Below are 13,243 nucleotides of genomic sequence, written 5' to 3' on the forward strand. Positions count from 1 at the left end.
CTGGGCATGGCTCAAACATATATAAGAACTCAAAGCCCGCCTCCACAATGACGCGCTTCCTCCAACAAGGCCACACCTCCTGATAGTGACACTCCCTATGGGCCTACGTTCAGACCACAGGAGGAGGCATCTACTTGTTTTTGAGACAGACTCACTCATTGGCCTGGAGCTCACCGTTTCAGTTAGGATGGCCAGCCATGGAGCCCTGGGGATCTGCCCGGTCTCCACCTCCTCAGCACCAGGATGACAAGCACATACCACCAAGACAGGCAGTGTTTTAAAATGCTGGGTGGGGACTGAACTCAGGTCCTCATGCTTGCATGACAAACATCTTACCGCCTAAGCCATCTGCCAGCTGGATGTGGTTTTTACGCCTGTAAACTTCAGGACCTTTCCGGTGTCTTATTGGGCTGACCTCTGCCCTGGACTCTTTTCCATCCCACAGTGCTGCTGTAGGAATTGACCCCTGGGTTCCTGGAGTCAAGCTGCCCCTCTCTTTCCATTGTGCTTCTTCACTTCTCAGCTCCAGGCTCCTATGCCTAGGCCACACTGTCACTCCCTGCCTGATGACTGTTAAGTACCCACTTATTTGATAGCCGCTGCTAGGCAGCTGTGGACCCCGTTTGTATCCATGTTGCCAGGCCAGTGCAGAGCACCAGGCTCCTCCGAATGACAAACAAACCAGCAGATGAGTCAGCATCCCTGTTTGTGATAACCCCCAAGTCCCCTCCGACTGTTGCCATGGCATTTGGGCCAGAGCCTCCTTGGCTCCCTGTCAGTGTCCTGTCCTGTACCCGCAGCCTGCACGGTGAGTGGGGTGTCACCATGAAGCCCTGCCAGATTGCCAGGAGCCATTTATTTTGTAAACTCGAATTAACAGGAAGCAATTTCATTAATAGAGCCGCTTGATGAGTTAGCTCCAATTTAGGGCCCTTTCTAAAGCATGCTTAAAAGCCTTGTGTTGCAGGCTGGAGGGCTGGATCTGAGCTAATGGAAACTGTACCATGTGGCAGGCCACTCCAGGCACACTGCCTGAACAGCACAGACCCCTCGGGTCATAGAGCCACGCTCCAGTTTGAGGGAGGGAGGGAATGCTATGTATTCGCCTGAAACAGGATGCTGGAGGCTACAGACTCGATTAGAAAGGACAACCAGGATGTCGTTCAGTTGGTAGGCGGCTGGCCTGGCAATGATGAAGCCCTGGATTTAATCCCCAACACAACAAAATCCAGGCACAGTAGTGCACAATTATGATTCCAGTACCTGGGAGGCAGAGGCAGATGGAGTCAAAGTCCAAGGTCATCTTCTAGTGAATCTGAGTTCAAGGTCAAGGCCAGCCTGGACTACGTGAGAACCAGTCGCAAAATAAATACTGAAATGGCTAGAGCTCAGTTGGTAAAGCATCTTAGCTAGCATGACTCTTAGCATGGCACCCTGGGACCAAGACATGTGTCACTGACAAAACGGAAGGTAACTCTAGCTCCAATCCGGAGGCTAGCAGTCACATCTCCCAGGGGGCGGGTCCTGCAGTTGCTGAGCAACACTGTTCCTCTTGGGGGTGCAGAGGGAGCCTGCTCTGGCTTTCTAGAGACAGAAAGGAAGGTTCCCCTGCAGCTATGGAAGCTCAGGACCACCTTGGACCTGCTGAAACAGAGGACTGTCTCAGGCTGATTCCAGGAAGCATGAACGCCTACACCAGTTTCTGTCTACTCTGGTGTCTTGGTGTCAGTCTACCCCGGTGTCTGTTTGTCTACCCTGATGTCTGTCTACCCCAGGACCCTCCAGTATCTACCCCAGGCTGAAGGCAGTGCAAGAGTCTTCTTCTATATGGAGTAATACCACACTTTGGGTGGTCAGATCTCGAGGTTTGTATTAGCGGCTTGCCTCCCTGCCTGACAGGAACAACTTCAGGAAGGAAGAGTTGGTTTGGGCTCTCGGGTTAAGGGGATGGTCTGTTAGGATGGGGAAGCTGGGTGGTGAGAGACTCTAGCCGTGGCAGCAGCAGCTTGAAGCAACGAGTCATACCACAGCTATCGTGGGGAAGCAATGATGAATACTGGTGCTCATCTCTGTGTGTGTGTGTGTTTCTGTATGCGTGTGTGTGCATGCGTGCATGTTTTGGGGGATGGCATGAGATGGGGCACACACATGCGGAAGCCATAGGTCAACCTTGGGTATCATTCATTCTTGAGGGGCTATCCCCCTTGGTTTTCAACTCAGCTTCTCTCTCTGGGACCCAGGGCTTGGCAAATGGGCCAGCCTGCTATCCAGCAAGCCCCAGGGATCTGCTGCCTCTGCGCCCACAGCACTGAGTTACAGGGGTCCACCACCACCCCCGGCTATTCACATGGATTCTACGGATTGAACTCAGCTCCTCTTGCTTGCAAGGCAAGCGCTTTAACCAACTGGACCATCTCACCAGCCTCTACTTTCTGCATTGTTTTCTTTTATTTTTTTTAGGAAAATTTATGTATTATTTTCATGCGTTTGGGTGTTTTTCCTGCATGTATATTTATGCATGACCTGCATGCAGTGCCCACAGAGGCCAAAAGAGGGCATCTGATCCCCTGAGACTGGAGTGACAGATGGTTGCGCGCTGCCAGGAGGGAGCTGGGAGTAGAACCCGGGTCTTCTGAAAGAACAGCCAAGTAGTCTTAACTGCTGAGCCATCTCTCCAACCTGCAACTTGCTGGGTATTTTGTTATTGTTGTTTTTTTAATCCAGCCCCAGACCCCATCCAATGGGGTGGTGCCATCCACATTTAGGGACCCTCTTCCTTCTCCAGATAAACATCTCTGAAAACAATCTCACAGGCACTCTCTGAGGTGAGTCTCCTAGGTGATTCTAAGTCCTGTCAGGTTCACACCACACCAGGGTGAGTGGCTAACGCTCTCACTCTCTAGGCGCTGCTTCTGGGGAGCCAGACCTTACTTTGCTCTGCTTTACCTAGTCCACAGAGGGGGAAGCCACCATCTCTTCTCTAAACTTCGCTAAACATCACGAATTCTCTGAATAGTGTGCGGATTCTGACCTACAAGGCAACAACCCACCGTAACCAAGAAAGGGCGATGGCGCTCCCATGTGGCAGCATTGGCACTGCAGCTCCCAGAAAACCAGAACTGACTGGCTAGAGAAGACTCCAGCTCGTAAGAAACGAGAGCTGCGGTTGGTGACATGGCTGAGCAGACCTGCCCCAAGCCTGAAGACCTGGGTTCAATTTCTACACCTCCCGTGGTGGAAGGAGAGGACCCACTCCTGAAAGTTGTGCCTGGCCTCCACCAGCGTGCACAGGCACGCACAAAACAAACAGACGTATCTCAACTTTTTGAAAAAAGAAACCAGGGCCGCTTCCAAATCAGGAGGCCTTTTCATTCACTGCCTTGACATCCAGTTTTAGTTGCCGGTTTTAGTCAGCCGTGGTCTGAAGACGGTAAATGGAAATTTCCAGAAATAGCTCATGAGTTTTCAACCATTCTCAGTAGTGTGCAGAAACCTCAACGCTGTGCTGCTCAGTCCCTCCTAGGACACCACTCATTCCCTTGCCCAGCCTTGAGTGCTAAGCTACTGGTAGATGGCACACCCGTGTACCGGCACCCAGCCTGGACACGCGTGTACAAAATGTCACCCAGCCTGTACAAAATGTCTCAGCATCCTCAGTGTTGCTTGTCTCTTACGGCCTTTATTGTCCCCTCTGAAATAAAGACCCATGTGTTCCAGGCCGGCCGAGAACTCACCATGCAGCCAAGCATGACCTTGAACTTCTGATCCCCTGGCCCCTCAGTGCTGAGATTATAAATATGTGAAGCCACACCTGATTTACCTTCCCTAACTTATGCGCTGAATTTTACCAGAGGTCTATATGGGAGAAAATGTAACACACACAGGATTTAGCACCACCATGGGTTCAAAGCAACAACTAGGTCATAGGTGAGCTTCCCCACAGGTCAGAAGGGACGATGGTAATGCAATGTTGAGAAGGGCTTTTTGGAAGTCATCATCCCCTGTGACAGGCACATGGGTCTCCAGAAGGTCAACCATGCTACTGTACCCAGCTGACATGAGAGCCCCTGGTTTTACGAGGGGCACCAGCAGAAATCGGAGTTGAAGAGTGGGTCCTAGAACTGGAATGGCTGTTTTGTCTCCATTGAAAACATTGCACCACTCTAGTTAAATATCCCAGGGGATTTCTCTATGCCCTATCACAGGGAGGAAGCTGGACTCCAGTCTCTGCTTCATTGAGAGGCCAGGCACAGAGAGGCAAGGCCCTTGACTCAAGCAAGGGCCATTCCCGACTGCTGCATGGACCTCTCAATGATTCAGGTACTATCATGCAGCTTGCTGAGGTCCTCAGAAACAATCTTGATTGTCAACCCAATGGGATTTAGAATCATCTGGGAGGTACTCCAATATGCACCTGTGAGAATATTCCCAGAGGTTTAACTGAGAAGGGAAAAACTGCCCAAAGTGAGCAGAATCATCCCATGGGCCAGTGTCCTGCCTAGAAAGGCAAGAAGCCAAGCTGAGCAACAGGATTCAACTCTGTGTCCTGCACGCTCTCATCACACCTTCTGTATCAAGATGGACTTGGACCCTCAATCTGTGAGCCATAGCAGTCCTTCCTTAATGCCAGGCATGGTGGCACATGCCTGTAATCCCAGCACTTGGGAGGCAGAGGCAAACGGATCTCTGTGTGTTCGAGGCCAGCCTGGTCTATGAGGTGAGTTCCAGGACGGGGCTACACAAAGAAACCCTGTCTTGAAAAAAACTAACTAAATAAAATAAGTTAAAAAAAAATAGTAGGTTGGTATTACTTTAAAGTAAGATGGGCTTTTTAAGACTTAGTGTGTGAGTGTGTGTGTGTGTGCACGCACACAAATGCGATTTTGCCTATGGAGACCAGAGGTTTTCATCCTCTGGAGCTGGAGTTACAGGCAGTTTCGAGCAACCCATTGTGGGAGCTGAGAACTGAGCTCAGGCCTCTGCAAGATCAGCAGGCACTCACCCGCTGAGCTGTCTCAGTTCCAATTTTAAAGTAAGTTTTTAAGTTCATGTAGAAAACAAAGCAGAACAATGTGAGTCCTGCAATAGCGCTGGGGAAAGCCTGCTAGCTGGAGATAAGAAAAGCAGTCATTGTGGGCCCTCTTCCTCCATTGATCCAGGACTCCAAAATTTAACAGGCACCCAGCACTGGAAGGATTTAAGTCTTGGCACAGCTCATGAAAAGGGCCCAAGACAAACCTGGCTTTCTACAGTGTCTGATTCTGAGTGCTGGTCTTGAATCATGCAAATCCCACTGACTAATTGGAAGCAAATATTCCCCCATTCTCTGCCTTGACTGCATGTGCCAAAACTGAATGGTCAGGTCAGGGCCAGCCTGGTGATTGCCCTTGAGCACTGCACAAATCTGGCAGAGCATTCTGTATTGTTACCGTTGCCTGGGTCCCTTCTGTTCCTGATTCCCCCAGAAAAGCTCGCCTCCCTTGCTACAATCCTTACAGCAGCCTCTGCTCCAAATGGCAGCATCTGGACCACAGGGGCAGTAGCATTCCAGGTCTGAGGGTCATGTCCTGGGGCTGTCCCCAGCAAGAGGCATCCAAGAAATGTACTGGCAATCACAGGCCTCCTGAAGACTGGTGAGAACCATCCTCGTTAATTCTACACCGTGGACACAGGACACCAGCCAGCCTGCCAACTGGTGCGGTTTCCAGCAGGCTGAATGCCTGGGAACTTCCGGTTTCACTGAGCCCAGGCTCCTTATGTTCAGCCTTCTGGAAGGCTCCTGAAGCGTCTAGGCCATTTCTCACTGACAGCCTCCCTCTTCCTGACACGCCTACTCTGGAAGCTTCTCTACTTCCTCCCCAAATCAGGACACCTCCTGTCGGTTGCTTCCATCCACAATTACCTGGGACAACAGTTCTCACCTCTATCCTATACAACCTTTACAGCCAGCAGCCGGCCTATGACCCCCCCCCCAAGGACCAACGTTCCACCTTGCTAGTCACATCTGTTTTAGAGTTGAGGCTTTAAAGTTACTCTTATTTGTAGCTTACTTGGTTTGGAGCATCCCAGCGTGATTTAGACTATCCTCAAGCTCACTACACACCCGGATCCTCCCACTTCCACCCACCCCTCCTAGAGCACTGGGATTACAGACATGCACCATCATGCTGGATTTATGTGGAGTCAGGGACTGAACGGTTGAACTCAGGGCTTCATGTCTACTTGGCTGGCACTCCACAAACTGAGCTGTATCCTCAGCCCGAAGTGTCACTCCCTTTACTTTTGTTAGATTTTGTTTCCGTTTTGTCACATAGGGTGTCACTAGGTATCCCTGGCTGACCTAGAACTCACCATGCACACTAGGGGTCTTAGGCTAGTTTCCTGCTCTGCATCCCAGGCAGCACGTGGCCCAGAGCAATCACCGGAGACAGAGGCAGGCAGTACAGAGTTTGAGGCCAGCATGGCCTATAGAGTTCCAGCACAGCCATGTAAGACCTCTGACCTCTCCCTAAGACACATGCCACGGCAGTCAATTCTCACAGTTTCATTCCTGTTCCCTCATTGCAGGACACAGACACTAGCAATCAGTTCCTAGCAAATTCTGGACCCATTAAGTCCTGGCATTCAGATTAATACTCTATAGCATCTACCTTCTATCATCAAACCTGAAGGCAAGCTTCACAAAAACTCCTACACCAAGAATGGGGCCCAGAAAACACCCAGACTGCTATTCCTAACTAACACCCAGCACCTGTGCAGCTAAAGCAGAATGTGCATGGTAAGGACTTAAAAAAATAAAGCGCATTCAGCTCAAGACTGTTCTTTTGACAGTCTTCCCCAGCCCCAGGGAGCCCCTGCCCTCCACACACATAGAACACCCATAAGTCTCCCCCAACCTGACTCTCACACACACAAAGCAAAAGGAAATTAAGAAAGCCATTCAAGTTAAGACAGGTTTCTTTTATTAGTTTTTCCTAAATTTTGTCTCACGTTTACTGTTTTTCTTAGTGTAAGAATGTGACCTAGAGTTTTTAACAAACCAATTTAGATAAGCAACCTGGATAAATGCTTGTTTGCACACAAGTCATCAGTTGCCACTCCGGGCTGCCTCCACAAAAGTCCAATCAGTCTGTCTAGACAGAGCGGAAGCAGATCATCTGATTTCTAGTTTTAACTTTAAACTTCAAATTCATCCCCATCCCAACACCCGAACCCTCCCACCCACACACACAATGTTTATGAGAAATGGTCATTAAGGACAGTCAGTTGCAGAACAGTTGGCTTAATCCTGCAGCCTGCACTTGAAATAGTTAGTGGCAGGCTGGCAGGCACTCCTGCAGCACAGGATACACTGGGCCTGGGGGTCCGGGTGGCATCCAGTGATTTAAGCTTTCGTTCTTTCCTCCTTTCCAGCCAACCGCCTCTAGAACACTTGCGAGCTACAGCACTTTCTATGTAGAGGCTCTGTTAGAGATCAGTGATTACGGAGACCTAGAACATAACCAACACTTATAACTAAAGCAGGTAACCAACTCTGCTGGAATCCATCCCTTTGTTTCCAGAACATCTCCTTCCTGTAAGACTTGGCCCAGGAAATGTGTGGTACCCTGACACTGGTTGCATTCAACAGTGAAGTGTTCCTGTGACCTTGGGCACCTTGTCTTTAACACTAATTTCTGACTCATCCAGGGCAATGAATGCAGTGCAATGGCTTTACAATCTGTCATCTACTTTAACACAAAGATTGGCAGATTCATGACACACATTAATACAGATGATGGTAAATGAACTAAAAACTTTGAACTCTCACCCTGTTCCATCCAAACTTCTAATTTACATACATCATCTCAGAGTACAAATCTTTCCACCATAATATGCCAGGATAGATTGCTCAGATTCACCCAACAGTGCCTACACCCCACAGTGTTATCCTCAACCTAACTTGGAGAGAAACCTAGAGACTTTGATGCTTCAGCGTTAGTGAATATACATTCGGGAAGTACAGGAAGCCACTAAGTCTGAATCCCTTGACACACCAAAGCTCGCTCTAAGTCAAGAGGGCACATGGCATTTACACTGCTTGTTGAGGGAGGAGGGGGACAGGACTGGGAGTGAAGGGCAATGTGGTCTCAGAGTGGACCCCACTGCACTCTCCCATGTTAACTGATGCTTGGCCATGCTCTGACCTTCAGAAATGGAGGAAGCCCCAGCCCCACACCCCCCACAGGCAGAAAATGCTGGTGGTGCTCTCCACCTAGACTTTATAGCACAACGAGCTTCTGTCATGTGTAAGGAAAAGCCTGCCTGGCAGCTGTCACAGCTTTTCTTAGAGCTCAGCTTTCCCAAACACATTTCATCCTGAAGAAGCATTATTAAAACACAAATGAGGGCAGCGAGAGCTCAAAGACTAGCCGGGCTCGTATCGAAGAGATAAACAGTGCACTTCATCTCTGGATCTAACTATTTAGAAGTCAAAATGCTCCGTACATTACCTATACCCCCACCCCAAGATCCCCTAAAAACTAAGAAATCTCCAGTATTTGCTTGCTCTAGTTGATATTTAGAACAAAGTTGACAACTTAAAGCTTTATAATAGTCTGTTTTAATATAAACAAGTGTTGGAATCAATCAATGTCCATCTCAGGAAGCTTCTTGTCTGCATCAGAAGGCACAGCTGTGTCTGCGCCCTGCTCGACACCTTGGGGGCTGGGGCTATCTCCTTGGCCATCCACTGGTCCATTCTGTTCAGCATGTTTTAGCTCCTCCTTTGGGGGTTCCACTTTGGGTTTGGGCTTTGAAATTATAGGACTGCAAGTACTCGCCAGCTCCTAGAATAGTAAAGAAAGAAAACTACTGTTTCTTATGAATTAAACAAATTTTAAATGGCATGTGTTTTAAACCCCAGTAGCTAAGGGGCATAATGAAGTCCCAACAGTTAATAATAAAGAGCTGTAAAGAAAAGACAAAAGCACACAAAGCTGAAAACTACCTTAATTTTAGCTTCAATCTCCTTTGCCTTGACAACCGGATCCAGTGTCAGGCTCTGCTTGTTCTGCAGATTCAGCTTGCTATTCATCCACTCCATGGCCTCACTGGTGCTTTTCTCTACCTTTGTCATGTCAGCAACATCCAAGTGTTCATACTGGTCCTCCTACACATGGGAAATGGACAGTTAAATGCTAAGGATAAGCCACTTCTCACCCAACAGTGTCTTCCAAAACTTTCTCTCTTTGGAGCCGAAGATGTGGTTAAACAGCTAGGAGCACTTGCTGCCCTTGTACAAGATCCAACTTCATTTCCCTGCACCCACACTTGGCAGCTTAAAACCACCTGTAACTCCAGCCCCAGGAAGGATCCAATGCCTTCTATGTGCACACTAAAACAGAGGAAAAAACAGAATCTTTGAAAAACTAAGGTTGGGTGTGATGGCTCATGCCCTTAATTCTAGAACTCAGGAGACCTTAAGTTCAGGGCAGCCTGGCCTACACAGCAAGTTCCAGGCCATTAGGCTTACACAATGAGATCTTGCTTCAAAAACATACAATCAAACAGTGCTGCAACCAAAATAAAAGGAAAATGAAAATAAGATACCTTGTTTTTGAAAGAGCTGATCACTTTCATATACTGTTGAATTTGCTTCCCTAGTTCTTCAAATAATTTTGGTCTTTCTTCAGATTCCTGGAACCGTGTCTTAATAGGCTGACCTAAAGTCTAACAGAATGCACAGGTTTGTACAGGGTAGCTTACACCATCCAAGGTAAACTGCTGCTACTAAAAATACTAGGGATAAAGTGTCACTCTCTGGGTATGTGTGTGCACATTCATAAATACAAACAACACATGCTGGTATTTGAAGACAAATGTTTCTCCAAACCATTGGAAGTAACAGGCGCCTTTTCAGGCTGCTCTTGAGCACAAGCCCAGTCTGTCCCAAGTGGAGTTGTTTCTCATTACCAACCAAGCCCTAATCCTCACAGTGGGAGAACAACCAAAAGTTACCGGTCTAAATACACTTGCCCAACAATTTTTTTAAAAAACCCGGGGGTGGCACCCTGGAGAGATGGTTCAGCAACGAAGAGCTACCTGGGTTCAAGTCCTAGCAACCACATGGTGGCTAAGAACCACCTATATAAACCCCAGTCCCAAGGGAGCAGACTCTTGGCCTCCAAGGTCACTGCATACACAGGGTACCAAAACACGAATTCAAGTAAACACTCATACATTTAAAATAAATCTCCAAAAAGCTTTTTAGAACAATTAGAGTCTGACGATTTTACAAAACCACTGCAAAGACAAAAAGGAGTAAAATCCACACTCGAAGAAAACTCTCCACAACAAATGCCCCCATCTCTACAGCACAGAGGAGGAAAACCAGAGACAAGATCAGCCACAGACACAAGATGAACTATGTGCACTGTATCTGGCTCCCAGTTCGTGTCAACTAAGCGATCACTGTTTAGGAAATCACTTGAAAACAACAGTGACACTGGAGATTTCTGGTGCAATTATGGTGCAGCACGAGGCTGTGGGCTTTACAAACATAGACTTTGTATTAAACATAATCCAAATCACAAAAAAGCTTTGTTCATACTGGAAGAAGGTACAGAAAATACATAGCGAAGATAGCTGAAACACTTCTCAACTTTCATGTTTAGCCCTTCTCAGAAGAAATGAAAAACATTTTGCACAAGGAAACTAGGCAATAGTGATGCATGCCTTTAATCCAGCCTTGGGATGCAAAGGCTGGTGGATCTCTGAGTTCAAGAAAAGCTAGTGCAACATGGAGCGATCCCGTCTCAAACAAATAAAAGCATAGTGATCACATCCCCACCAGGGTAAGCTAAGCCCCAGGCACTGTTCTTGAGCCACACATGGACAGCTACAGTGGCCCAATTCTCCAGAAAGTCCACTATACAAAGCCAAAACAAAAGAGAATGCTCTAATTCCCTCTCAGTGAATTTATAATTTTTATTTCAAACAAAGGCCTCAAAGGGGTAATGCTTTCCATGTTAACAATCCAGTCTAATCATCAAGTTCCTCACAAATACACCGCCATACTTTGCTTTGACCTGAAAGAAAAGCTACACTGGGCATGATGGCGCACCTGCATATGCAGCAAGGGGAAGGCTAAGGAGTTTAAGGACAGCCTTAGCTACACTGTGGGGAAAGGTACATAAATACACAGCCCTGACTCCAAATACATGGCAGGAACCTCTGAGGAAGGGATAGGACTTGTTTTTCTTTCTATATCCTCAATGTTAATTCACTGGACAGAAGTTAACTCACTCTGTAACTGGTCACAAAAGCAGTAAGTTCCTGAATGCAACTTTAGTCTGTACTCTTTACTTGGAAGATCTGCTCTGGAAGCTATGGAGGCTCAGATACTTCTGCTTAAGGGTCACTTACTTTTAATTCAGCCAATTTGTCTACATAAACTTGCTTTGGTTGGTCTTCTCCATCTTCATACAGCCAATTTTCAGTATCTTCCAATTTTAAGGTAAAAGTATTACGATCCTATAAATGAAAAATAAAAAATATACATACATTATAATCACGTTAGACTGTTTTCTCTTTCTCACCTGCACCCACACACAATGTAATAATAGGAAAAAAATGTAATGATATAAAAACACAAAGCAGGGCTGGGGAGACAGATCAGTAAGTAGTTAATGTGCTTGCCATTCCAGCTTAAGTGCTGGAGTTCCAAAACCCAGAAGCAATGCAGAATCCAAGCAGATGTGTTGGTTCTCAGATAGAGAAAGGGAAGGACCCTTGGAACAGGCTGCCTAGCTGCACTGCAGAGTCAAAAAAAGACTGCTCAAAAATAAAAGTGAAAGCCGGTCAGTGGTGACTTTAATCCCAGAATTTGGGAGGTAGAGCAGGTGAATCTCTGAGCACGAGGCCAGACAAAGATACATATATACACACAGACAACTTTGTAGCTCCCCCTTGAAAAGGTACATTTTTCAGTATCTTTTAGGTTTATTTTATGCATATGAATGTTTTGAATGCATGTTTATAAGTGTACCACATGCATGCAGTATCCATGGAGGCCAGAAAATGTCAACTGTCTAACTGTAGTTACAGACATTATGAGCCACCATATGGGTGCTGAGAACGAAGCTCAGGACAGAGCTTCCTAGCCACCGAGCTCTCTCTCCAGCCATTTTTCATAACGTGGTCACACACATTACTGGAAAGAGGTCTTCCTTCAAGTATCTGTGGGTTCCCCGAGGCTCGCGCATTACAGGAGCAACACTTACGTCTTCACTCACGAACTTCTCATATTCACCACTGAGTTTGTCTCTCATCTCGTACACATATTCTTCCACCGCATTCTTGGCATCATTCCGTTCCTTCTCCAGTTTATCCTGCATAATCATCTTACCCTGAAACAGCAGCAATGAATTAAACACAAGGACAATTATGACAGCTTCCTCTTAAGCATCAACTAGAATTAAAAGCAAAAGGCCTTCCCTCCTCAAATCCTTTCAATTCTTGTGAGTCACCCCAACAAAACAGAATGAAGAATATAATCTGGAAGAAAATTTGAAGAGCAAAGATTTATGGCATTTATTTTGGGGGGAGAAAGTAGTAAAAATATTAAGACACAACCTCAAAAGCAAAAATAAAACATTTAAGACAAGAAAATTTTGGAGGCATGGAGGTGCATGCCTTTGATCCCAGCACTCAAGAGGTGGATTTCCAAGAGTTCAAGGTCAGCCTGTCTATCATGGAAGTTCTAGGACAGCCAGGGGTACACACAGAAACCCTATCTCTGAAGTCATTTATGGGAACCTTTTAGCCAGGCATGGAGGTGTATGCCTTTAATCCTAACACTTGGGAAGAAGAGGCAGATGGATCTCTGACCAGGCCAGAACGACCTACATAGCGAGTTCTAAGATAGCCAGGGAGAGATCCTGTCTCAAACAAAAACAAAAGCAGAAGCAAAATCTCTTGACAGAGCTAGCCAAGCACACATCATGTTACTATCACACAGAGAAAAATAACTAGCCACAGCTACACTACTTCAATCCGCTCTTACCAATAGTGGTACAAACTAGCCGAAACCCTAAAGCAGACCCAACGGATGGGTCACAAACCCTGGGGGTTTTACAGGGTCAATTAGATACCCTGCGTATCAGATACTTACATTATGATTCCCAACATAACAAAACTGTAGTTAGGAATAGCAACAAAGTAATTTTATGGCTGGGGTCCTACCATGAGGGGCTGTCTCAGT

The 13,243-nt window shown here is 46.9% G+C and overlaps 1 protein-coding gene across 1 annotated transcript in view; it reads right to left on the reverse strand.

Annotated features, from left to right (window-relative positions):
- Positions 1–6,939: 6,939 nt before the first annotated feature.
- The window catches only part of Hspa4 (heat shock protein family A (Hsp70) member 4), a 41,488-nt gene continuing 35,184 nt past the window's right edge, over positions 6,940–13,243 (reverse strand). The window contains exons 15-19 of the mRNA XM_055602798.1: positions 12,264–12,389; positions 11,407–11,514; positions 9,592–9,711; positions 8,990–9,151; positions 6,940–8,828 (exon numbers count right to left, since the gene is read on the reverse strand). Coding sequence (XP_055458773.1) covers positions 8,625–8,828; positions 8,990–9,151; positions 9,592–9,711; positions 11,407–11,514; positions 12,264–12,389 — 720 coding nt within the window. The 3' untranslated portion in view covers positions 6,940–8,624. The remainder of the gene's footprint in view (positions 8,829–8,989; positions 9,152–9,591; positions 9,712–11,406; positions 11,515–12,263; positions 12,390–13,243) is intronic.

This window comes from Psammomys obesus, unplaced genomic scaffold, assembly GCF_907164565.1.
Source record: "Psammomys obesus unplaced genomic scaffold, mPsaObe1.curated_primary_1811, whole genome shotgun sequence".
NCBI classification, from domain to species: Eukaryota; Metazoa; Chordata; class Mammalia; order Rodentia; family Muridae; genus Psammomys; species Psammomys obesus.